The sequence below is a fragment of the Carcharodon carcharias genome, chromosome 17, assembly GCF_017639515.1.
Source record: "Carcharodon carcharias isolate sCarCar2 chromosome 17, sCarCar2.pri, whole genome shotgun sequence".
NCBI lineage: Eukaryota > Metazoa > Chordata > Chondrichthyes > Lamniformes > Lamnidae > Carcharodon > Carcharodon carcharias.
Genome location: NC_054483.1, coordinates 76961265 through 76988685, shown reverse-complemented (window position 1 = coordinate 76988685; position 27421 = coordinate 76961265). Strand labels below are relative to the sequence as shown.

The window sequence follows — 27421 nt, the reverse complement described above, 5'->3', positions numbered from 1 at the left end:
AGTATCCTTTATCCGACACACTAGGGGCCGATTGCATTTTGGAATTCAGATAATTTCGGTTTTCGGAAACCATATATAAACTTATAGTACAATAGTCTAAGGCTAGCTATGGTCGAAAGTAAATAAAATGGCTAGAAAAGTAAGATGCATCACTGAATAAAATAAATACAGGATACCTGCAATAGGTTTCTTTTTAACATGTTCACCACAAAAATCGCAAGGTAATCAGAGCAAACAATTAGATTTCCCACGTTAAATGTTGATGAGGTTCAAAAAAAATGCGGTTTTTGGATGTGTTCGGCTTTCAGATTTACAGATAAAGGATACTCAACCTGTAGCTAAAATATCAGTGTACAATTTGGAAATTTGAATCATTACTTTGTGCCAATACTTCTCTTTTTTTAAACTTACATAATTCAAAATCAAACTTGACTTTTTTTATCCGTTTGCGGGATGCGGGTGCTGCTGGCTAGGCCAGTATTTATTGCCCATCCCTGTTATTGCCTTTGTATAATTCAAAGCTTTTGTGACTTAGAACAGGGTGGTTACATTGCTTCTCTGTATACTGATTGTGCATTCTATGATCAGTATTCTCCGATGTTTGGCAGTCAAACATTGGTCCTTAATGGATTTTGTAAATTTTTATTCTATTACCTTATTGTGGAGCCAGGAGGAACAGGTGTGCCCCTCCAAGCTCCACATTAAGATCACAGGCCATGATTCAAACCACTCCCTCCAAGTATTCTACCTTCAGGACTACACTGTCACCAAGCCAAACAATCTTTGTCTTTCCCAGGACCAGCAAGCTACCTCTCAGACCATGGCTGTCACTTGTCAGTCACTTGTCAGTAATAAATGGATGACTCTGGTGGACTAAATTTGTGTGGTCCTTCAGGATTGGTCTAATGCGGTTACTCTATAGTGTAAAAGGAAGTACAGACCCTATTAAATAAACCGTGCACACTAAAGATTGGGCAAAGAACGCAAACCATTTTCCATTACTATTATTGTTAATTAGAGAGTCACAGCTTACAGTGTATTAAGTGTATTCAGGAAGAAACAAGTGCTCAGTGAGGACTTCCCACCTTATTCAGGTACAATCATTTTATTATACTTAAATATCCTCTAAAGGAGTCAGGTTACAGCCTGCACTGTAAGAAACAAGTTCAGTAAGTGATTTGTATCTTGCTAAGGTGCAATTACTTGATATATTTAATCCCCACTAAACGAAACAGGATTTTTTGAAGCATCAAAATTTGGTTTCAACTGTGAAGTGGTCGATTTCCATTTTATTTACAGGAATCTCATTACATTTAACTGATTGAGCAAATAAAGGTATTGTGAATAATTTAATTCATATCAATCATCCAAAGTGTATGGTGGGCAAATTGAGTTAGCATGGTTTGGCACAATAAATATGACAGGGACTGGAGTGATTATAATTTGGAATAAGTATTCTACACTAGGCTGCAGAGTCACAGGGCCCAACACAATCTGTGTGGCACGTACCTGAATCTCAGTGAGGACAAGTGTGTAAGGAGACTACACGTAACAGGATTGCAATATCATTTAACACACAATTAGCAAGACCAAATTAAACCCTAGATATGAATTTATCTAGTTACCTGGGCAATGGTTCATTAATAACTGTATACATAGCAACATCATACATCGGATAATTCTGCAACACTTATTAAAATAACATACAAATGTTCCATGAGTGTAACTGATGAAAATTATAGGGGAATAAATAAAGAACTTCAGGGAGAACTATTGAAGGGACAAACCTGAGGATAGGAACTCGAGTATACAGTTTTCCAGATTTTGTTTTTGGAATGTTTTATTTGCCCTTAAAATATCTTCTATTTGGGGGGTGTTTCATCAAAGTATTTAACTCCAACAAAACAAAACCAGCATCTGACTGCACATCCAATTCAACTGAACAACAGACTTCGCAACTGCTTTGTTTCTTCTCGAAATATAACATAATCTTTCTGTGATGACCTAGTCAAATTAACTGTGATGGGAGTAATACTCTTTAAATAGGATTGTTGATTTAAAAGTTATTCCAGACCTACTTAATATCTAAACTAATTTATTTTAAAGCCCCACAAGCCTGACTCCCAATACAAAATTCTGGTCTAACCTTATTAATGAATAATTTTCTCAAATTCCACAGTCCACCATATAAGAAATCAGCAACATGCATCATGAAGGTGCATGAAAATTTTCCTTTATGGTACCAACATAATACTGCAAGTTGGGCATGTTTTTAATTGAACACTACCTATTTTCATCACAAAATTCTATATCCTGGAAGCATCATTCAGATCATAGATGCTTTTGCTGCTTAATTTCCAAAGTTTACCATCTGCATCTGCCACCTCCTTAGGGGGCTTCAGAATTCTTATCCTTATCACCCGATGCCATTAATATTGGTCTAACACTCTGATATAAAACAGCAGGTTTTGTTAAGGAAATACAATAATATCCTGACTAGGTAAATTGCAGATCCAATGATATCCCAAAAATAATTATCTTATTGTGTTCCATGTCAAGTTTTGTTTGTGCCTTTTTCATAGAAGGTTTACTCAACAACATAGGCATCTCACTAAAGACTACATCAGTACTTATAAAATGTTTTACACGGAATTGCCACACTCAAGTGACCTCAAGATGTTGTAATTGCCAAACCTAAAGCAAGTGGTACTTTTCCATTCCTTAACCTTGCGTCAATCAATAAATCAAGGTAACACTTTAACCAATTTACCCCATATGGTGTGGAAGTACATGCACTATCTAATTCAGCACAGTTAAAGGAATATTGAAGTACATGCACTATCTAATCTGTATTAAAGGAATTTGAAATGTATAGATTTATCGCCAGTATAATCTGTTCCAATTCATCATTATTTTCATCCTCTTCCTCAGAGCTACCTTCTTCATATGGTATTTCAAAGACCCTGCCTCTTCACTCTGGGCAAATAACTGCAAAATGATACTCAGGGCTGGATCTAACACTTCCCTGCTGGCGGGGTTGAAGGGGGCACGTTAAATCCAGTGAGTGTCATGCCCACCTTGGGCATTCCTGAGATTCATTCGCCCATTACTGTTCCAATTTCATCTTTTGCTGGTGCAATTGGATTGGCTATACATGCTTTCATCACCATTCTGTCTGTCTTTAAATTTTCAGTTGTGTTGACACTTGGTGTCTGGCATTTGAACTATTTCGAAATCTGGTAACCATCAAGCTTCTATTCTTTGTCCCTGCAGAATGCCTCAATTTTTCCATGAAGGTTGAAGGGAATGATTGTTTCCCAAGGGAGTTTTGTATAAGGCAGCAGACATCCGATTCAACAGAGTCTCCTTCTCCAAGAACAGATCACCAGTTAAAATTAATTGCCTGACCAGATGAAACACCTTAGCACAATTCTTAAAACACTAGCACCTATACAGAGATCCCCAAATTGAACTATGTTGACCTTTTATACAATTTATTGAATTCTATGATATATTGAATGGGCCTTCATTTTCCAAAACTTAGCAAATTCTGACTAGGCCTCATATGCATTTAACAGGTCATATTTGTAGATTTCATCCAGGAATTCCATTAGAAAGTCCAAACTTTCATCACTATCTAACTAAATGGAATCCATCTCAGAAAATATCTTGCTTCTTGCAGGAAGCAACAGCAACAAGACCATGTTTTCTCTTTGTCTGGGTTGTGATTAGCCATGGCTACATATCAATCCCATTCTTCCACTGGTCACATGGTTCAGATCTGAGAACATCAACAATTTAATCTTACTTTCTGCTGTTTTCCACACCAACCACCAGAATTTTAGTTTTACGTCCAAAAATGACCCGAAGTTTCCAGCCTTCACCTTTAGGTAACCATCCTCCATTACCATGTTAAAACGCAGATAGCTCAGCAGTGAAGGATAGAACTGGAGCCATCATTATACATTTACTTTTAGTTATAGAGACACACATTAAATATTGTGCACCACCAATCCAACAATCACAGTTCCAGCCTGCTCTTCTATACATGAGCACAAGTGAGTCCCCAATTAATGCCCATCACTTAAAGTAAAATTTAACATCTAATTAATATACAAATAACAGCCAGATCTGCATATTTAAATTAGGACCCTACATTCTTCCCAGATCTCCATATTTTTCAGCACCCCACCACAGCGCTCCTATCAACAGAAGGCAATATCCACAAGAACCTTTGCTATTCCTTAATTCTATCCATACTGTTTCCACTGCTTGGATCATCTTTACTGCTGTAATTGTGTTTTTTTTAAATCAATATTGCTACTCAATTTTATAGTCTTTTCTAAAGATCCCATAAGCTGGAATATGTAGCCTCTCACCATGCCCAACTTGTAACCAGATCCTCGTAATGGCTGCTACATCTTAAACTCTTTAAGCTGAATTTGTGCTCTGAACTCAATGTTTTATTTCTTGTGGAAAATGTATTCATGTACAGTACTCTTATTTGGCTAACTATACCCTGCCTTTGTCATGTGTTTGGCTGTTCTTTTCCTCACATTTTTTGACTTACAGTGGAGATATTCTCTTACAACAACCCTAACTGGTCTAAATCCTTTGCCACTGATCTCTTTATTCCTTCTGCAAGGACATAGGTGCCTCCCTGGTTTGGGTGAAGACCAAGCCACCTGTACAATCTTCTCTGGCCTCAAAAATAATTCCAGTGCCCCAGAAACCTGAAGTTCTCCCATCTGCACCATCTATTTACCACTTGTTGACAATATTAATCATCCACTTTTTGATCCAGTACGTTGCATTCAGAGTTATCCAGAGAAAACTATGCTGGAGATTCTGCTCCTTAATCTATAACTTAATCAATTAAAATCCCTTTGCAGATCCTTAAACCTACTCATCTCTATGAGGAGAATTTTCTCCCCGTCAGGGGGTGCTGAACGGGAGCAGGCGCAGACGGGTGCCCAGCTGATCGCCGCCCGCGATCGGCTGCGTGCGGACATTTTACGTGGGCGGGTCAGTTAAGACCCACCCAGCATGACGCACACCCGGAAGCGCTGATCACTCCCTGTACGGGCAGGGGGAAGGGCTGAGTCGGGGCCTGCAATCTTTCACGCGTAATCTCCCTGAGGCACAGAGTGCCTCAGGGAGTTCAATTTCATTATGAAAAATTTAAATAAAGAGAAAAAAATTTCAGACATGTCCTCTCAAGTGACAGTGTCACATGAGCTAGGACATGTTAATGAATTTTAATAAAAAAATTTATTTGATTTATAAATCCTTCATGAAACCTCATCCCGCCCGTGGATGAGGTTTCATGATAAATGCAAAGGCCGCCTGGGCTCTTCGCCTGCCTGTCAACCTGAAGGTTGGTCGGGCAGCCATGTTAATTCTTTCGATTAGTGTTTAAATGGCCTTAATAGGCCTCTGACAGTTTGGCAGGCACTCTGCCGACACCGGGCGTGCCCGCCGAACTGGAAATCACTGGAAATCCGAATGAGGCGCAATGATGTCAGGACGCACACCCAACATCACTGCGCATCATTTTACGTGTCGGCAAGCAGGGCCCGCCTATGTCTCTGCCTCACAAACAAAAACTACCAGCTGCTTGCCTTCACAACTCAGAACCTTTTGATTTCACTCTGTGGTATTTTGAGTCCTGGACTTTGGATCACATCTGCAAAAGGACCTATCTAACCCCCTGACTATGAAATTCCATGTAGTCACCACTCATCTATTCTTCCTGCCTGCACTATTTCCCCCAATGGAAACTTGCTTCCCAGCGCCTTGCAGCCACTCATGAGGAAAAACTTCAAATACTCATCATTGAAAGGACTGCTGTCAAGATTACTCACCCAGGTTTTGCTGATAATCAAAGTTTCCAACATTGGAGAAGTCCTGTCTAATATTAACATTACACCAGTTTAACAATGTCCTGTCAACACTTCAAAACACCATTACAGAAAAGATTACAATAAAAGTTACAACTGTTATCATATGGTATTCGGCCTAAGAAGTGCTTTGTTCCCATGACAACAGTGTATTGCTGAAAGGTATGTCACTGTCAAACCATTCACTTGTGCTTTAAATTAACAATAGTTTTATTTAACAAATGGGTTCATTATCTTAAGTAAAAGGTATGTAAAATTTCTCTATCTGCCTTCCATCAGTAGAACTAGATTGAAGATGCATGCTTTGGTAATATCCTTAGTAGCTTCGCTTGATTTCTATGGTTTTGCCACTGTGTCTGTTGCATTCATGGTTGACGACTGTACGCTAGTAATGAATCACTTCAGATTTATTTGTCAAAAGCTTTGTGAGGAACATGGGGCTGATAAATGCTTGGGCCTCCTGTTATCAGATGCAGAGGCCTGAGGACTGTTCAGTGCCCAATGCACTGGGAATAGTGGCACCTGGGGCTATAGGACTCTGTGCACCAAGTCTGCACAAAGCCCCAAAAATGATGGAGTTATGGGGACCTCCCAATAGTGTGGCTGGGTTGCTTAAGGAACAGATGCTTTAGGACACACCTAGTTCAAAAATTTTAAATGCAGTCTAGGGTGTCTCCTTGTTATAGGACCACACTTACTTTACCATTTGTAAGCAGACCTTCAATTGTCAATAGTTTAAATGGCCACATTGGCTGGACAAAAAAACAAAACAGCACCTTTTCATCAGATAACAGCCCTTCACGGGCTGCCGTCTGACACTCTGGTCTCTGACACACTCCCAGTGTTTGCCATACATCTGGGGTGTTAATATAAAAACAAAAAAACTGCGGATGCTGGAAATCCAAAACAAAAACAGAATTTCCTGGAAAAACTCAGCAGGTCTGGCAGCATCGGCGGAGAAGAAAAGAGTTGACGTTTTGAGTCCTCATGACCCTTCGACAGAACTTGAGTTCGAGTCCAAGAAAGAGTTGAAATATAAGTTGGTTTAAGGTGTGTGTGGGGGGGGGGAGAGAGAGAGAGAGAGAGAGAAGTGGAGGGGGTTGGTGTGGTTATAGGGAACTTTTGATGATCTGCTTCTATCACTGCTTGTTTGTCCCTACAACCACACCAACCCCCTCCACTTCTCTCTCTCTCTCTCTCTCTCTCTCTCTCCCCCCCACCCCCCCCCCACACACCTTAAACCAGCTTATATTTCAACTCTTTCTTGGACTCGAGCTCAAGTTCTGTCGAAGGGTCATGAGGACTCGAAACGTCAACTCTTTTCTTCTCCGCCGATGCTGCCAGACCTGCTGAGTTTTTCCAGTTAATTCTGTTTTTGTTTTGTTGTGTTAATATGTTGACCTCACAACATTGAGCAATATGAGGCACAGGTGTGGCCACTGGCTAAGGAACAGTGGTCCTGGCAGTTCTGCACCTGTACTGCATTATAGGCTCACAAATGTTGTAGTCTCAGCTTAAAGGAACAGGAAAAGTAGAAATATTAATTTAACAAGAAAAGTATAACCAAGTGATCATTGGACCTTGAAACAAATAACTTTCTATTGTTTTATTATACATGTCATGTGATACCTCTGAACACATACCAACAAAACAAAATCCAACTTGAGCAGGATGATACACAGTAAATGATATTAACAGAGATAAAAGATATATCCTCACATAAAGAAATTAACAACAAAGTTAAGGATACTACACAATTACAAGAAGTTATTGCAGTACTTTTATCAAATCCATCTGTGAATCAATCTCAACAGAATCAGCATCATTGCTTACAATAGGAAGATGAGGTCAGTGGCATTACGAGAAACGTACTGCTAGTAAAAGAGTAATAAATGCATTTATGACTGAATAAAATACATACTGAAACAGAGTAAAAAAGATATAATAACCATGTTAACAACAGACAGTTATAAAACTAAATAAAAATTCAACTTTGCATAAGGCTGAATGCTGCAGAAAAAACCTTTGTATAAGCTTGCATTACCTTACTGAAACATGTTCCACATCAACAGCATCTGTATCACTGCATAGAGGAAGAGAAGGAGGAGGAATTGACTCTGCAATGTCACTGTACACAATATTGCTGGAAAAAAATGGTTAAGTGTGAGTAGAACCACATCTACTATGGCACAGACACAGTTTTAAATATGCAGGTCCAGTACTTTGCTCATTGATTATGAACTAGCTCATATTGTCATCAATAAACAAAAGCAAAACAATGTTCTTCCAATGATCCGAATTGTCTTAATTTATAAAACCTATGATAGATGCAAAATCCTGGCAGAGTGTCAGTTGTCTAGTACATGTTACCAGCTGACAAAACTTCTGTCAGTAACATGCATTCATAAAGGCCTCCCACTGGAGCATTGAGAAGCTGAGTAAAAGTTATTGTGCTTTAATTTCTCTTCAGAGAGATGGAATCCATGTATCTTTGATCTGCTAAGGGTCATCAGTGAAATGAGCTTCATCATTAAGAGTTCAATTTCCAGGGCCGCTTATTAGGCCTTGGGGATGGAGAGCTTAAAGAATAGCAGTGTTACACAGATTTGAATAGGCTGTACTTTAAGCTGCAGTTAAGGTGAATCTTTAGGTTCCCGTAAGGTTTGTAGCACTACTCTGACTGCATTGCCTGGGGGTACCTGGTACTAGATAGACAAAGGAAGATGTTCCACTTGATAGGACTGTTAGGTCTCACAGTAGGAGAACAAAACAAATACACACTATAAATCCACCAAAATCTTCAGGCCCATGATAACATTTGCCTCCATTTGATATCTTCAAATAGAAAAACAATGAAAGCCTTCACTGTTGAAGGCTGAAAAGAACAGTATCTCTGAATCATTACAAGATTTAAGTCTTGCTGCTCCCTGTGCAATGAATTGTGAATGCATGTCTGAACTTGATCATATTCTGGCCAGGTTTTTTTAAATTCTAGAAACATGAAAATAAAAAGATGACCCTGTGTCACATAATCACGTGTCACGCATGTGCCAAAGATTCCTATCTTCTAGCAGTTCTTAGCTTTTGTCTGTTTAAAACACCATAGCACATGGTAATCCTCACTCAGAATAATAAAGCAGTGGATAAGAATTTTTCACCACATACTGTAGCTCTTTTAGGATTTGTGCTGTATCAAAGAGTGGCTCATCTATACCATTTGATTGTAGGAGTGAAGAAGCTACAGATGGAAGAAAAGGGTCGATTTCCTCTCCATAATCACAAGGCACAGGAATGCTGAAAAATAAAAAACAATCATCAATAATATATCTCAAAACATGTTTTCACTTCCTAAAGATCTGCTAGTTACAATTCGCAAAATCACTATTCAATACAACAATCAAAAACAGTTCAAATCTTACAAGATGCCATTAAAATGACTGACAAATCATTTGACAAAATTTGCAAGCAAGAGTGATCCAACTGTATGGTGATGATGCCTATATATCCTTTGTGGGTGCTAAAAGCTACCCATAGACCTAACCAGTTATAGCACACTTGTGACTTGTGTTCTATGCAGGTGAGCCAACTTGTTACTTAAATATTTAATTACAGGTGTACCGATATTGTAACTGTTTTGTTTAAAAATATAATTGAGAATTACTAACCATGGCTATTTGCATGAACAACTTTCCTTATCCAATTCCCTTTTACTCCTAAAGGTGCATATTTGACACAGCTGATTCCTCAGTCACCAGCACAGGTTGGTACCTCAGCCAAATACCTCTTCTTCATCTGTGAGTCAAGACAGTGAAGTTCAGCTGATTCAGCTCTGAAGGTTATCTCCACCCAGCTGGATCAAGTTCTCATCTGACACCTGTCCACACACAGATTTTCACCTTCCCTGCCTGGACTGGATTTCACAAACTCTACAGAACCCACCTGAATTTTGATGGAATGAAAATCAAACTGGATATACAACTAACTCCATGGTCTTTCCAGAGGGAAAAACAAGCAAGAACTATGGCGACAATTTTCCTTTTCTATTTTGGGGGCCCTGAGACTAAACAATTGCTCTCCCAGTTGGGATCTATTGGGGTCTTAGCTCAGGAATCAAGCCTGGAACCATCTGCTTAGATGACATTGATCACATAGGGAGGCTTTTACCAACGAACCAACATTGATGCTAGATTAGGAATATTTCTGTATGCACACATTGTAGTCTCATGCAGGAAATGCCATTTAAAAAGCATACCAAAAAAACAAACTAGATTGCTTTTCAAGGCTCTATTGCTTCTTTAATCAGCATAACCACAAATGATATAAAAACAGAAAGTGCTGGAAAAACTCAGCAGATCTGGCAGCACCTGTGGAGAGGGAAACAGAGTAAACGTTTCGAGTCCAATATGACTCTTCTTCAGAACTGCAAACCATAAATGAAGCTACTCCATGTTATGTCATTAATTATGCTTGATATAAATTGATACTATCAGTGACAATCACAAACATACTTGACTTATTGTTTATTTCACAAAAAATGAATGAGTCTGCTGAATTTTACTTGATTTATTTCTGCATATACCTAATCTAGCCTGTGTGCTCTCCTTCCCCATACATTCTCAGTTGGTTGTCTTTGCAACTTGAGTGTGTTTCCAGTGGAGATATTCTATGGGTGGCAACAGACATGTCCAAGTCCACAACGATAGAATGAAATCCAGATGGGACAGTGCCACTGACAGCTCTTCCTACCTCAGGGACCCTAAAGCTGTTTGTCATCTCAATGAGAATGCCAGAATCCTGCAGGCACTGCAACGGATGTTAAGCTCACATGTGATAACACCAATTTCATGATGCTAACCATAGAAAATACGTCAGAGCATTCCTGGGAATGTCTCAGTGGATAATTCTACAAGTTGAAGTCCAGTCCTTCCATGTTTTGTTGCACTGAAGTTTGTATGTCTCTCATGTTTAATTCCATCTTAAATAACAGACGTCAATCCTTAGCCTTCTTTATTCTAAGGGCAGCCTAATTTTATTTTGAATTTGGCATGGGAAGCAACACTTGTGACAGTGACACTTCCTTCAGCACCAGTGAGTACTCAAACTGTACAGAGTGCTTGAGCTGATGTTGATGCTGGTTTTTGAGTGTTGATCAATTACTGATGCTGTTTGGAGGCAATGTCACTGGATCTTCAGAGCAACTTCATAGAAAATGATGCCCTTGGAATATCTAATGGAGAGCGTGGTGTGTGTGTGTGTGTGTGTTTTTGTGTATTTGTGTGTGATTTAATCAAGCTCAGCAGAAATTACTAGGAAGCAGGTTGTCTGTTGGTTTAAAACATGACAAGGATAGAGATGTTGGTTTGAGGTACAAGTGAATAGGTTAGATCTAACATTTGCATTTTTAGATAAGTTGAGAGTTTGTTTGAATACCAAAGGGAAGTCAGAGGTAGCAAGAAACATGTTTGCATCTTGCAGGAGTTCCTTAGGTAAATAGAAGGGGTATATTGCATTTTACTGACCCGAAAGCAAAGACAAGTTGGAAACATGAAAGTTCTTATATTTGGAAGGATTTGCATTTCAAAGAGTTGTGAAACCAATGGAACCTGAGATGAAAGGGGGAAAAGGTATTTTAGAGTTACTGTGGAGAGCTTAAGGGAGCTGTTTGAACTGCAGTGGCTGGAGTTGGAGCTAAGCTGTTGAGCTGGCATTGTGAGATGTAGCTGCTGAGCTATGGCTCAGGGCTGGGAAAAGATATGATTTGAATTAACCATCCAGTCAAGTCAGAAAAGTCTTGGGCTGCAGAAAGCAAGTTTATCCTGAAGTTTGGATTTTTACAGCAGAGCGGAAGAGAGTTACATGTCATGTGGCATGTCTTTATTGAAGCTACAGCACTTTGCCTTGGGTAATATTACTGGGGTTTTTTTTATAATTAAGCAACTATAAGGGAGTGTTTACTTGTGGGTCTGACCAAGTAGAGAATCTTTTCGGGGGATGTGTTGTAAGACTAGAGGAGAGCAGAGAAGCTAAAAAACAGCGCAACAAGTGGAGAGAGTTCGAGAGCAGAGGTGCCTAAGGGATTTCGGTGAGGAGGGAGGAGGTGCTCCTTTCCTTTTCTACCTTTCCACAGAAAGAAGAGCAGCGGCCTTGGTAAGTAGGACCTGGTCAGTAAATTAGAAAAGTGTAATATGTTTAAACAAGTAGCTATACTTGGATTTAACTGAAAAGCACTAGGAATAAGGGAAATTTAGGGCCAATATAATAAATAATATAAATAATCCAAAGTAAAATAAAGTTAATGTAAGGGAAGTAGAGTTAAGACATGGCAGGACAGCTCAGTTGAGTGTAACATGTGCGAAATCATGGACATTACCAGTGTCTTAGGCAATAACATGTGCAGGAAGTGCTGTCAGCTGCAGAAACTTGAGCTCCAGGTTTCAGAGCTCGAGTGATGGCTGGAGTCACTGTGGCATATCTGTGAGACTGAGAGCTACGTGGATGCCACGTTCAGAGATGTGGTCACGCCGCAGCTTAAGGACTTGGAGACAGAGAGGGAATGGGTGACCATCAGGCTGTCGAAGAGAAGTAGGTAGGTAGTGCAGGAATCCCCTGTGGCCCCTCTCACAAATCAGTTTTCCATTTTGGAAGCTGGTGAGGGCACTGGGTCCTCAGACAAGTGCAGTCAGAGCCAAGTTTGTGGCACCACGAGCGGCTCGGCTGTACAGGAGGGGACGAGGAAGAAAGAAAGAGCAATAGTAATAGGGATTCATTGGTTAGGGGAGCAGACAGATGTTTCTGTGGCCATAAACGTGGTGGTATGTTGCCTCCCTGGTGTCAGGGTGAAGGATGTCACAGAGCAGCTGCAGGACATTCTTCTGGAGGAGGGTGAACAGACAGCGGTCGTGGTCCACATCGGTACCAATGACTTAGGTAGGAAGGGGAATGTGGTCCTCCAATCAGAATTTAGGGAGCTAGGTAGAAAATTTACAAGCAGGACCTCAAATGTATTAATCTCCAGATTACTCCCAGTGACGCATGCCAGTGAGTACAGAAATAGGAGGATAAAGCTGCGTAGCTGGAAAGATGGTACAGAAGGGAGGGCTTTAGATTCCTGGGACACTGGGACTGGCTCTGGGGGAGATGGCACCTTCACAAGCTGGACTGGTTGCGCCTGAACAGAGCTTGGAATGAGTTCCTTGTGGGCAGTTTTGCTTGTACTTTTGGAAGGGCTTTAAACTAACTCGGCAGGGGTATGGGAGCCAAGAGAAAATATGAGAGAGGATTACCAGGATGCACGAAATACCGAGAGGGACAGATAATACTAGTATAGAGAATAATAAGCTAATAGGTGAAGTCTGGGTGAGGGGGAAAGTAACAACATCTAAATCAGGGTTACTATGCATGTATGTGAATGCACGGAGAATAGTAAATAAGAATGGGGAGTTACAGGCACAGATTACCATGTGGAATTATGATGTTGTGGCGATAACAGAGACCTGGCTCAAGGAAGGGCAGAACTGGTTGTTAAATATTCCTGGATACAAGGTGTTCAGAAAAGATAGGAAAGGAGGAGGGGTGGTGGTATTGGTTAAGGAGAGCACTGCAGTGCTGGAGAAAGAGGATGTCCCAGAGGGTTCAAGGACAGAATCAATTTCGCTAGAACTAAGGAACAAAAAGGGTGCAATTACATTGCTTGGGGTAGCCTTTAGGCCACCAAATAGTGAGAAGGACATAGAAGAACAAATCTGCAGGGAAATTGCAGAGAGATGCAACCATTATAGACTAGTTATGATAGGGGACTTTAATTACCCGAATGTAGACTGGGACAGTGGTCGTGTAAAGGGCGGAGAGCGGCAATAGTTCCTAGATTGTGTATAGGAAAATGTCCTACAGCAGCAAGTGTCCAATCCAACAAGAAAAGACTTGCTGTTGGACCTGGTTCTTTGAAATGAGGTGAGCCAAGTAGATCAAGTGTCATTGTACATTTTAGGATGATGATAGAAAAGGACCTTAGACAATCCAGAGTAAGAAAAATTAACTAGACGAGAGCTGACTTCAGTGGGGCAAGTACACGGCTGGGCCAGATAGACTGGACTGTAGCTGAACAATGCGCTACCTTCAAAAAAGAATTTGTTCAGGCACAAAGTATATTCCATCGAAAGGGAAACTAAGGGAAGTGAAAACTTTTCCTATAGTTCAGTTAATGCAGCTGAGTTCCTATATAACACGTAAATATGTATTGACAGCGCTGGGTCATTGAATTTATTCACAGCAGAGTGAGACAGATTTTTGATAGGCAAGGGAAACAAGGGTAATGGAGGGGCAGACAGCAAAGTGAAGTTGAGACCACACCCAGATCAGCTATGATCTTATCCAATGGTGGAGCAGGCTCAATGGGCTGAGTGGCCTCCTGAGTCCTATGTTCCTGGAGCTGCATAGCCCTTCATCCACAATAAGATCCTTACTCTGTGAATCAAGGCTTTCTTTGTGTTTTATGTTAGAATGCAGTTTTTGTTTTTGCTGGTAGTGGTGCACAGCACTGCACTGGCTTCGGGAGCTAGTTGAAAAACATATTCCATTTGTTTTCCGACTTCTGTTGACTTATTCTGAAGTACCAGCAGTACATTATCAAGCAGGATTGCACATAGAATTGTTCTTTTAGGCAAGTGGCAAATAGCAGCCAAAAGACAATTGGAATGCGTAGAGGATGGTCCTTTCTATAATCTGTAAGGACACACTGTACCCTTTATCTAGCTGAAGTTTGAGCAGAGCTATAATATTCAGACAGGCTGATAACAGTATTTCAAGTAATAGTGAAAGTCCCCAATAAACTTTTTGGCAGCTGTTCCAATAAAGTTAATTTTAGAACACAGCACTGAATAACAAGACACTTAGAAACACAAGGCATTCCCTTGGTATGATGGCATCTGTAGTAAATGGCATCTGGACTGATAACCATCAGTCCTAAAAATACAGCCAACAGAATAAACCCGGCACAGCTCAGGCATGACTCATCTCTCTTGTATTTTTGGTCCTCATGCTACATGGCATTTATCATAACTACACTCATATGCTCGATGTAATCTTTACCAGCATCCTGGCATTTATATTAGAACCAAAAGTTTGGATCTCTTTCGAATTAATCTTGGTGTCAGAAGCCCTCCAATTACCCTTAACTAAATTAAAGGAAAAGTGGAGACAAATTTCCAAATGTTTTGGGAATCAAACACCATGGAATCTTCAAATACATACACTAAATGGCAAGCAAAAAATTTAAATATAAATATACAAGAAAAACACTGACCTTGGTTTCTTAAGCTCTCTGGTGACTGATTATAGTGCCCTAATTGCTAAGAAAAGGAAAATGACCCTGTCCGTGCATGCTGTCATTGATTTGAAGTGACAAGCCAAAATACAATCAAGATGAGCCAAAATAGATTATCCATCAATTCATCCAAAGTGCCCAAATTCGGATGACATGGGCCTTTCAATTTGGTCTGGACTTCACCCTTAATTCATAGCAATGCTCCTTCAAATTGTAGCTGGAAGCTGGAGATATCAGCATGTCCGTGTCTCAATCTAGTTAGAAGGACTCAAAGTTGCTTTGCAGCGAAAAGTGCTCACAGTCTTTTGGTCGGAAGTAAGTGAAAACCCATCTGTCATCTGACAGAGAGCAACTATTTGCCTGCCACTAATGTGTTTTACAACAAGCATCCTCCCAGCTGAGAGCTTGGAAAAATATAGCACATATTAGGCCAAGTCACTGATGTAAATATCGGTGAACAAGATACTTTTTTTCAAAAATAAGATTGCACCATTATATATAAACATGCAGTACCTTAAACAGGACTGTTCAGCATCATCCTGGAGATGTACACCATCCTTTGGCAGAGGAGGAACATCCAATAGCAGAGCAAAACTGCCTGTATCTTTGATGTCACAAGGCACAGAAGTACTGGTAATACAGAAGTGATTTTTAAAAATGAGCTTCTTTAAAAGCAATGCAATAAAGATTTTAAAAATCATCCCCATATGAATCCTCTAACCATTTCAGCTGGGAAAGCTCCAACAGATGGACTGATTGAAAGTTGAAAAAGCTACTGGTGGCTTTAGCTAAAGGCTGGGTTTCTGTTGTAAGAGCGACAGTTAAAAGTAAGTCTATTATTCTGTTAAAATAATCACAAAATGTGCTGTTTTAATTGAAAAATGAGAACCAGAAAGCAAAATTGGTTCATAATGGAAGTGAGAACGTTGCTCTCAGAACAAAGAGTTCTAGATTTAAGATTCAAGTTGTGGAGTTACCATACACTCAAAGTTGTTGTCTGGAGGAATTAACAGTACAGTAACATTAAAATTTAACACTGGAAAGGAAACACTGATCTTATTCATCTCAGCCAACTGCAGGTAGAGATCAACCTATTATCGATCCAATTTTGAAAATCCTTTAAATGCTAGCAAAAGAGATTAATATATATTTAATAAAATAGATTTTAAAATAAGTGCAGTTGGGTTTACAAACTAACCTGACTCACTTTTACTGCAATAATATCATCAAAGCATGATTCTATTCAAAAGCACATAGCTCGAATTGAATAAGTTTGTTCGGATCAGCTTTTGAAAAGCTTTTAGGTCAATTTGCCAGAATTTTTTTTGGATGTCCAGAACTGTAGTGCATTAAAATATGAAGGGAAGTTTCTCCCGTGTCCAGGGAGACAGTGTAGTGGTAAACAAAAAGAAGTAAAGTGATAATCTATTGGTCAGATCTCACCCGTTCAGTTAACAATAACTTTATTGAGCCATAAGAAATTATAATTTTGTTAAAATATTTCATAGCAAAGTGATATTATACACCATTCAGAGACAAACCACTGCACATCGCTTCAGTCATGGCTGGTGTCTTACTGAAAATGTTATGGAGTGGTGCACTTGACACCTTAGGTATAACATCCTGGCTAGATCTGCTATCTTCTATGTACCCTTAATGCTCAGTGGAAATTATAGGCCAGACGTGATGCTATATAAAAAGCCATCTGTAAGATGATGTGACAGAAATATGATCCTGGTGTAAGTGCTGGGATCTGCCAGCCAGGGCCCTCCAGTGCTAATGACAGAGTGTCGAAAATGAGAAGAAGGTTCCCTATTTGAAATATTCCTGTGTCAACGTAGGTATATTTTGGGTCATCACCACAGCAGCAGCCATGGGAACAGTGGTGCAGAACTGAACTAGTGGCAACCTCAGCAGCCCTAATACTGAGAAAAAGTTTCAATGGCCTAGGAATCTGCTGGAAGAATCTTCAGTTACTTTGGGTGGGCAGGCCAAAAAGCCTGGACTACCAGTTAGATCTGTCTTCCACACTGGCTGGGGGATTGGGATACCAGTTTTCATACAACTGTCCATCAGATACCAAGCTCATTCCAAGGCCTGCAAGTCCTTTCTGTCTGATCTTGACCCTCTGATCCAGGGAACGATAGTTGGGGTACAGTTGTTGTTTTCCCAACATGACCCCATAGGCATTAATAACACAGGCCTTGACATGGAGTATCCTGGTTTCAGCCTAATTCATTGTCCTTCTGCCATGTTCCTGCCCAATATACCGTGGTAGTACACTGGATGGTCCATGTGTACTTCAGACTTGTATTTTGACTGTAGTAACTGCTGCTAGGACAAGGAAATGTCTGTATTCTGAAATTAGTTCAAGTACTCAAACTTTGGTTATTGTTATGAATAGCTTTATCACTAAGATTAACTCTATAGAAATAAAATCAACACTCAAAGTACAATATTTAATTAAAAAATAAATGTAATACTTTTTCTACTTGCCTTCCCATTCTTCCATTCTCTTAATTTTATTTGTTTTCTTTCAGGCCTATCTTTTCTGCACCTTCCAAAATAATTGGAACCTTTACTTACTTGATTCCTGTTCCCTTCATGCTCCCGCTAATCAGCACAGAAGTGAAATTATTTAAATAAAAATGTAAGTTTTCGGTGCCTGAAAATTGGCTCCGAGGGATGTTTGTTCAGCAATGGAAGCCCACACTGAAGCTTTGTCATGTTATCTGTAAAAAAAATGTGTACAGGAAGAAGCTGCTGATAAACCACAGCCCCAGAAGACCACACCCAAAAGGATAAACGTATCGGACACACACTACCAGCTAACTAAGCAAAATAAACTGAAGAATTTTGTGGTGGAATTAATTACATACATGGGTGGTGACTGAAGAACCAACAGGCTGTTCAGATTTAAACAAAAGATGAAGAATTTTTTAAAAAAGGCAGGTACAAATACCTTATCTGGAGACTTTGGCCTGGGTTTATTTCCAAGATGAGATTGTCTCCGGCTATAGGTCAGGGCAGATCCTTCACCCACCACCTTGACACTGACATGGAGCCAACCCATTTTGCTGGCTTGCAGTCAATTATATAAGCACGACTGGGTCCCAGATGCACAGTGGAAACCCAACAAATAGGAAAAACCTTTGGTGATGCAGCACAGCAATTGTTTCAGCACCTCAAAGTGATGCAAAAACGATGCTGCAGCAGGAAGATGAAGAAAGCAGCCAGTTTCCCAAGCCCCACCCCTATACTATTATTTAAATTTGGCAGGATCGTCAATGGGCAATCAGCTAGAATGGTTCTAATGGAGGTGGGGGATGGGATTTTGTTTAGTTGATTTGGAGACAAGGATTCAGCAGGAGATCTCCCCACAAAATTTTATGAGATTGCCCAAGAGTAGGTGGTTTGACAAATGAAAATCTGGGCCAATATTTCCACAATACTATTCATAGGAGGGAGTTGTAATATGTCCCTGAAAGATACCTCATCCGAATTTTGGTTTCTGCTTTGTACCCAGATACAGAAGTCCCAACCCCAATTCCAGTCGACCTCATTTTTGCTGGCAGGGACAAGAATCACACAGGCAAGTAACCCAAACTGAGGAGGGCCATTTGAAGCTAGCGTTGAGTTCAAACAGATCCATTTTGGCTGCTCCAAGGGCCTTAACCTGCAGTTTGGGAGTCATGAATTGATAGTGGAGATGCTTCAATACTTTTGAAGGGCGGATGAAGTCTATTAAGTGTCATGATATAAAGTTATTTAAGGCCCCAACCCTTTAAATATGAAAAAAACAAGCTGCAGCTTTCAGTTTGAGTAAAATGCTGCCAGGGTGCATTGATTGACACGTCATCTGATCTAACTTAAAAAAAACCATTATCATATGTTCCTACAGTTTCAATAGACTTAATTGTTGACATTTTCTAAGAGATTTTAATACAACTGAGCCAATTATGAATGCTCAGCTGAGTTTCAAAGGTGCTAAAATCACTTATTTCAGTAAGGGCTTCTGAGTTCAGTTTTAAGAGGCTATTAAAGAATTATCTGCCTTTGATGTAGTTAATGACTAGAGATTTGTTTGTTCCTATAACAGATTGACAACTTGAGGAGATTTAAAATCTTTGAGTGAGCATTTTTCTGTATCAAATGCATATAAGTAAGAACTCAGTTAGGTTGTTAGAAGTTTAATTTCTTTTCATGTTCACATGGCTCCTGAAGTCTGCCCATAGTGGATTCTGGGTGAGTGGCTATGGAGGTGGCATGGGGGTATCAGGTGACATATAGGTATGAGGTGGCATGGAGGGGTGAGAGGGTTATGAGGGAGCATTGGGGGAAATGGATGGGGTGGTGAGAGCTAAAGGGTCCAACAACTTTTTATAAAACTGGCCCAAAGTCTCAGAGAACTGCAGCCAGCCTTCTAACCAGCCTGGCTTGGCACTCGCCCACCTCATGGCCACCTCCAAACTCCCTCCAGACGCAGCAGGCCTGACTCAATCATGAACCTGCCTCCATACGGAGCAAAAGTCAAGTATGCAGGGTTCTTTTCCATGGAGACAGGTCTGCCAAGTCAGGGGACTTCGGGCCCATGTGTGTTAACTATCAAGACAAAAAGGATGTTTATCCGTTTGTCATGTTCATGTTTTTGAGAGTTATCTATTAAACATTGTAACAGTGCCAGTAGAGCTGGACTTATCTTTGTACAACTCATGTCTACTGACGAATGAAATTAATTTTTCTCACTGTTTTTTGTGTACTATGCATCAACTATGGACAGGTTCCCAGGCCTCTGGCATTGCTGCTCTCACCCAACTACCAAGAAGTGCAATAAAAATGAGGATCTCAGCAGTCGAGCAGTCTGCACTTACAACACTTCACTGTAGGATAGATTTCAGGATTTTGCAAACCTGACTCACTGAGATTCCTGAGCCAGGAGGACAGGTCGGAAATTTGATGCAGAGGTCAGCAGGCCATGCAAGACCTTCTGTTCATAATATTAATGGCGACAAACTTGACATGACTCTGGAATGAAGAAATGTGAGACTTCCTCCTCCAGGGAGTCCCATTCTATTTTGCTCTGGTGTTGGGTTGAGCCCTGACTCTAGCAGGTTCAGCCTCCGTTTGTATTGTAACTGCAGCAATGTCATGAGGAGAAACCACTTTATACCAACACCACCATTGTAGTGGAAATATACTGAAAGTCTTCAAAAATTACAGGAAAAAATGCTATTTGTTTGAACTCTTAAAATAATTGAACAATGATCAGATAACAAGTCATGATTAAAAAATAGAGCTAATGTGATATGGCAGCTGTAGCTGTTCGTCATCATGGCTTAGGTCATAAATCACCAAATAGCACTCTAATGATTAGCAAACATTATGTGGTATTTTCTGGGAATAGCTAATTAGGTTCAATAAGTGAGAATCTTCAAAGTGTTTGACCTTTGTTGGCCAACGTTGTGCAACAGCAAATAGAAATGTGCAACAGTATAAAGACGACTTTGGAATGTTCATAGATGTGGCTTTAATCATTATCACGTTATAAATACAAATTGCTGTTGGTGTGTTTATCCATTACGTTAGAATAGGTGTACTCCAATATGTAACACTGTAAAGCACAACTCGGTAGTTCCCTTGTGCTCAGTGCATTGCTTTTCGTCAGCAGTCTCAAACATTTCCTCCAACATGTTCCAGTCTCACTGCAGACATATGCCGAAATGAGAGCACAGCTGGAAGTTTACGGACTTAAGGTCTTTTAGAACAGTTGTTACATTAGATTAGGCTGTGCAATTAATTTTTTTTCCTTTAGGCCTTAAGCACTTAACCCTTTCTTGCAAATTATGAGTTCACTTTATTTCCAGTTGCAAATTTTTCATTCATTCATCTTATCTTTTTCTTGTTTAACTTAACCACATGTCTGCAACTCACAAAGAAAATGTAACTGCAATACAACTTGTTAAATAATAATGAGTAATAAACATGCTCAAATCTTCCAAGAAGCAGTAATGATTGTCGGATTGCCACTGCATCTGTAAATTCTACCGACTGGACGCTACTGCACATTTCTTGCTGGGTCTTCCAAGCCTGGCTTTGACAGAAGTGAGCAGCGCTGCATCTCCTGGAGAACTCCATCTGATCACAGTATAGGCAGAGGAAGACAGGACATGCCCCCTTTTTACAACACTAGATGGCTAAGTGGGTAAATGGTTAGGGGCAGGTGGGTGAAGTCAGTAGATGGGTGAGGTGGGTAAGTAGGTAGGGGGTAGGGGCTGAGTGGATGGTCATGTCAGGAGGGTAGCCAGGTGGTCAGGAAGGTAGTCTGGTGGTCGGAAGGGTAGTTAGGTCCGGAGGTAGTGAGATCCTGGGGCATTAGCCAATTCAGGTCAGGAGGGTATTTGGGGGGCAGTCAGGGTGAGTTGGGTCGGGGAGGTAGTCGGGGGTCAGGGAGGTAGTCAGATCGGATGGTCAGGGAGGTAGTTGGCGTAAAATCAGGGGGGTAAATAGGGTGGTCTGGGGGTTGGATGGGGTAGGTTCTGTAGTTACTCAGGAGTTAGACCAGGTTTTAATCTGTCTAACATTTCCTGGGAAACTATCCAGGTAAACACAGCAGAATTGTCTGAAGTTTCCGACTCTAACTCAGGGTCTGAGACATTCACAGAGGGTCCCTGGGAGCAGCGGAATTGCCCATTGGAAATTGAAACTTCTCAGGCAATTCCCATGTAGGTCCGTGCGTCAGGACTTCCACAGGCTCCTGATGCACATCTCTGCTGTATGTCTGGTCTCCGACAATCTGGAGACTGGAAAATTTGACCCATAATTCTGCCCAAGGTATCTAATGATCCCTGTATCAGGGAGTGGATAACTTGCAAAAAATAATGCAAGTAAGTTTCCACCTGCATGTGTAGAATTAAATTCTGTGTTCTAAACAAAAGTATTCCTTCTATATTACGTGTCCCCAAGGGATATGTGGATTCCCACCTAAAGCAGATAATATAGTATTGCCAAGGGTTGTTTGGGACTCTTCCGCAATTGCCATTTGATTTCCGGGTGCCGCTGCTGGCAAACTGAGAGGAAAGTAGTTTGTAAAAGCGATTTGTGCCTGTGCACCTCGACTACCATCATGGGTAGAAGTTTAAAATGATAGCTTTTAATGGGAGTCTGTGATTTCAAGCGCAGGTATCAAGACATTAGTTAAATGCCTTAACATTTGGATACTGCAGTGACTGTCGTGTAACCAAACATCCAGTTGCACCAACCAGAGTTGGCAACCCAAAGTTAAGACCATGTTAATAACTTCTTGAACACAAGAGCTTGATCCATGTGTGTTTCCATAATTAAACTGAAGATTTTGATGGGAGGTATTGACATAAATGATCAATTGTGCAACGTTTCAATGTGTCTGGACTTGTCTTAGCATTAGAAGAGTTACTGCTCTCATCCATTCTCTCAAAACATTAAATATTAATATTAAATGACCTCCAAGGAGTTGGTTGTGGCTCAGTACAATGCTCAGCTTGTAGCAAATCTGGGGTCTGCTGACTGCTCATTATACTCTATAGGTACTTGTTACTATTACTCAAAGTATAACAGTGCCCTTTCACCCTGGAAAAAGCAGGAAATGTGATTAGTTTTGGATTGCTGTAGCAAAGAGGCAGAACAGACATAATGGACCTCGTGGCCTCCATCTGTACTGTAAATTTCTATGGTTCTCGAGTAATCAAATATCGAATTTCTCTTGTGTGCTACAGCCATAAACATATCTCATTTTTTTTAATTTTGGTTTTTATTTGTATATATATATATATATTTATATATACAATTTTAATTATATATATTATTTTTAAAGATGTGTGCAAGAGAGAGATAAAATCATGGATTGTTCCAGGACATAAACAGATAATTCAGTCTATCCAAATTGCATCAGCATTTCTCCATATGAGCCATGTTTAATCTCACTCTCTGGCTTGGTCTCATATCCTTTTCATAAGCAACTATCTAATTCCTTTTTTTTAAGAAAAATGGATCCCATGGCACTGTCGGAAGAGGATCAAAGGAGTTTGTCTGGCATCCCTCAACCCAACATCTCTAAAACAGATTGTCTGGTCGTTTATCTCATTTCTGTTTGTGGGACCTTCCAAACTGCAATATTTCAAAAGTACCTTATTAACTGAGCAATTTAGCACATCATAAAAGGTCCCATTAAAGTTTTTCTTTTAAATTTCTGCCTCGTTGTTATTCTGCCACTATCCATTGAAACAATGGGCAGAATTTAATGCCCTCCCCCATGGCGAGTTTTGTGACGGGGGTTATTTACTCAGGCGGATTGATGGGTGAGGACCCCGCCACCATCCGACCATTGCCCCAATTAAGTCCATGGCAGGAAGGCCTGTGCACAGCCTTCCCACCCCACTGCCAATTGAGGCCCTTAAGTGAGCAATTCATGTCAACTTTAGGGCCTCGTACCATTGCTGCTGGTATTTACCCAGCAACAGGCAGGGCAACTTGTCATGTAGGGAGCCCAAAAAAGCAAATCCTCTCAGGGTTTCCTGCATTCTCGGGGTGGGGTGTACTCGTTCAAAGGCACCCATGCCTGATGGATGGCATTGGGAAGGGAGGAACCCGCTACTGGCCAGCCTCATTACCTTGCCACCCATCCACCTCCTCTCCCTCCACCGTGGCACCAATGCCCATGTCCCCTCCTGCCATCACTCAGTCAGTGCCTAGGTCCCTCCTCTTTCCTAAGCCTCTGGCGGGCAGCAGCCATTACTGGCAGCAGCCACCACCTGCCTCCGGGACTGCCAATCAATGAAGAGCTACTGGTTTCTGATTGCCCGGCACCTCTCAGCCAGCAGGACTTCTGCCCCCAGGGTCTTAGATCCCGGGGAAGGCCTGCTGCTGCCTAGTTAAGTACCTGATTGGCACTTAATGTGACAGGCCTTCCTGAAAGGAGGTGACAGAGGGCTCTTGCCAGTTCTCCAACCAGCAGGCAAGACCCAATTGCCTCCATTAAATACTGCCCAGTCTGTTGGCACAGCACATTGGATCAATGTAGGGTGGAATTTAATGAGGGTGGTGGGGGCCTGATTTTGCCACCAAAATTGGCAATACACACACTGATCTGTTCCCTGGGAGTCCTGAGGGAATTATGTCCTTAATTGGCAGCAGGAATTCTTCCTGCATGTCCCCCAGTCCCAGCCCCAAGAGCTGCTGGCCAATTTTAGGCTAGCAACTCACCGTTTCTGGCAGTGGTGGCTACTTTTATTTTATTCTTTTGTGGGATGTGGGCATCACTGGCATGGTTAACATTTGTTGCTCATCCCTAATTACCCTTTAAAAGTTGGAGTGAGCCGCCTTCTTGAACCACAGCAGTCCACATGCTGTAGATACGCCCGCAGTGCTATAGTGAAGGGAGTTCTAGGATATTGCTCCAGCGACAGTGAAGGAATGGCAATATAGTTCCAAGTCAGGATGTTGTGTAGCTTGGGGGTGAACTTGCAGGTGGTGGTGTTCCCATGCATCTGCTGCCCTTGTCATTCTAAGTGGTAAAGGTCATGGTTTTGGAATGTGCTGTCAAAGGAGCCTTGGTGAGTTGCTGCAGTGCATCCTACAGACAGCAGACACTGCTGCTAATGTGCGTCGGTGGTGGAGGGAGTGAATGTTTAAGTTGGCGGATCGGGTTCCGATCAAGAGAGCTGCTTTGTTCCGGATGGTGTTGAATTTTTGAGTGATGTTGGAGCTGCACTCATCTAGACAAGAGGATAGTATTCCATCACACTCCTGACTTGCACCTTGTAGATGGTGGGCAGGCTTTGGGGAGTCAGGAGGTGAGTTACTTGCCTCAGAATTCCCAGCCTCTGACCTGCTCTTGTAGCCACAGTATAGCTAGTCCAGTTCAATTTCTGGTCAATCGTAACCCCCAGGATGTTAACAAAGGGTCACCATCACACCAGGGCCGCTGGTGGAATATGTTGAGCACTTCCCATTGTTATGACCGGTCCCCGGGCATCGTCCCCCAATTTGCTATGATCCCGGAGGAGATACCCCAAATTGTTAACTTCCCGAACAGGACCCCAATTTTGTTATGCATACAGGTGAGAAGGAATGAGCTGACTCCCCTTCTTTATTCAGCCCTCTCAGTTGGTCGCAACAAGGTTAATTTAAAAAAGATCCCTTCCCTCATGGATACCTTTTCTCAATCCAGATGAATTTATATTTTAGAAGGAGCCAATTTAACCAGGCTTTCTTCTGTCAAAGGAAGAGTAAGTATATTAGCTACAAAAACCCGAGGAAAAAAAAACACAGGTCAGAAATGAAAAGTTGAGTCCAACAATAAAAGTTTAAAAAGATATATGAATCAGTCTTTGGCTTGCCTGTGAGGAATAGATGATGAAAGGTTGCAGCTGTTAAGTTGGGTGATTCTGGTAGAGATGACTTGGGCAGTTGAGCAGTTGCTTTGGAGACACTTGGTTCTGCAGGCTACTGAAGGAGTTGTCCCGTTTCCTTTCTCGACTGTGGCTTTGCTGACTTGCCTCCAGCCAGAGAGAGAGAGAGACGGACTTTTACCTGCAACCTGGTTGATGTTCTTCTGTTGTGACATTCGCAGAACACACTAGCGCACCAGAACTAGAAGACACAGATTTGCAGCTGGTTTTTTAACCCTTTTTCTTGTGTATTCTTGGAAGGGAAAAACAAACATGTCTTTCACCCAAAATGTTCTTTCTTTCAACTCAAATCATTTCCACATTCTGAGAGATAACTCAATAGGAGATGGTTTCTGCTGAGATGTGGTAATCAGTCTCCATTGTCTCCGCAACCACAGGAGATTAAAGTTCAGTCTTTTGTATCGTATCTCGCCCTTTCAAATATCTCTGTCTAAAGTAGGCGTTGGCACCTTTGAGCTGCGAAATTCCATGGTCTCTTTGGTCTAGTCAGTCAAGTATAACCCACATAGGAAGTTTCCAGAAAGTGGTTCCTTTACATTATCAGCCAGCTTTAGCTTGTACGTCTTTTTACAAAACACATGTCTTCCTTAAAAAGTTCAATATGCTTGTAAGTAATTTGGGGCTGTCATGAAACAATATCTTGGGTAGCCACCCAAGATCCGCTATCGTGAAACAATATCTTGGGTAGCCACCTCTTTCAAAAGGCCACCATTGACTAGGAGATCCAACAGCAGATCAGCTGTGCCAGCTCAGACTTCTACAAACCACAGCAATGAGTGTTTGACAACAAAGAGCCCTGCAGGTCAACAAACGTCAACTGTACAAAGCAGTTGTTGTCACCACACTCCTGCACTGCATTGAGACCTGGATTGTGTATCAGCAATACATCGCGCTGGAGAAATTCCATCAGCAATGCCACAGCCACATCTTCCAGATTCACTGGAACTGCCAAACGAACGCTTGAGTCCTTCTTGAAGCCAGCTCCACGAGTGTTCAGGCAAAATTTCTGAAAAATCCATTTCAATGACCTGTCCGTATGGCCAAAAACATCTCCCCCACCAGGTCCTGTTTTCCCAGCTCTCAAATGGTCAACGTCCCAGGGGAGGACAAAGAAAACATTTCAAAGACATTCTGAAACTTTCCTTGAAGCATGATAGCATTGATAGCAATGACTGGGAGGAGCTTGTGACCAACCATTCAGCTTGTCCATCAGGCTGCATCACGCTTTGAATCACAACCTCTTAATGATGAGGCAGAGCAGCAACAGAGAAGGAAGGGAGGAAAATCCTGCATTCCGGATCCCTGTCGCATATGCCCAAAGATTTGCAAGTCAAGAATTGGCCTGTTCAGTCACATTAAGACCCAGGCAGAAACTCTCAACCCTGAGTCGACATCATCCACAAGCTGGGGGCCAGCCGGACTTAATCAGGGGGAGGCGGGAAGGTGGCAAGGCCCCCGTCCTGCACCCTCCTGTCTAATCAAATGGCTCCCCGCAAATTATTGCAAGGCAAGTTATCAGAACTTGCCTCAGGGGAGGACCATTACATTTTGTGTATAGTGTGTGAAAAAGAAGAAATAGAAGCTCCATCCAAGGGTTAATCTGAGCTGCGTAATACAGGAAAGTATCACAAAGAGGATTCCATAAGGGGCAAAGGGAGACGTAGAACTCCAAGCAGCAGGCTGAGAAACACAACAGTAGAGCTCTTAAACTAGGCCAATCCTGAGAGTTACATGACCTGTTGGGACCAAGGTCT

General features: G+C 41.3%; 1 protein-coding gene across 7 annotated transcripts in view; it reads right to left on the bottom strand.

The window, feature by feature from the left end:
• The window catches only part of LOC121289978, a 201120-nt gene that overhangs the window by 140784 nt on the left and 32915 nt on the right, over positions 1–27421 (bottom strand). For all 7 annotated transcript variants that reach the window (XM_041210004.1, XM_041210005.1, XM_041210006.1 and 4 more), the window contains 3 exons: positions 15736–15852; positions 9066–9194; positions 7945–8043 (listed from right to left, as the gene is read on the bottom strand). In XM_041210004.1, the coding sequence (XP_041065938.1) occupies positions 7945–8043; positions 9066–9194; positions 15736–15852 (345 nt within the window). The remainder of the gene's footprint in view (positions 1–7944; positions 8044–9065; positions 9195–15735; positions 15853–27421) is intronic.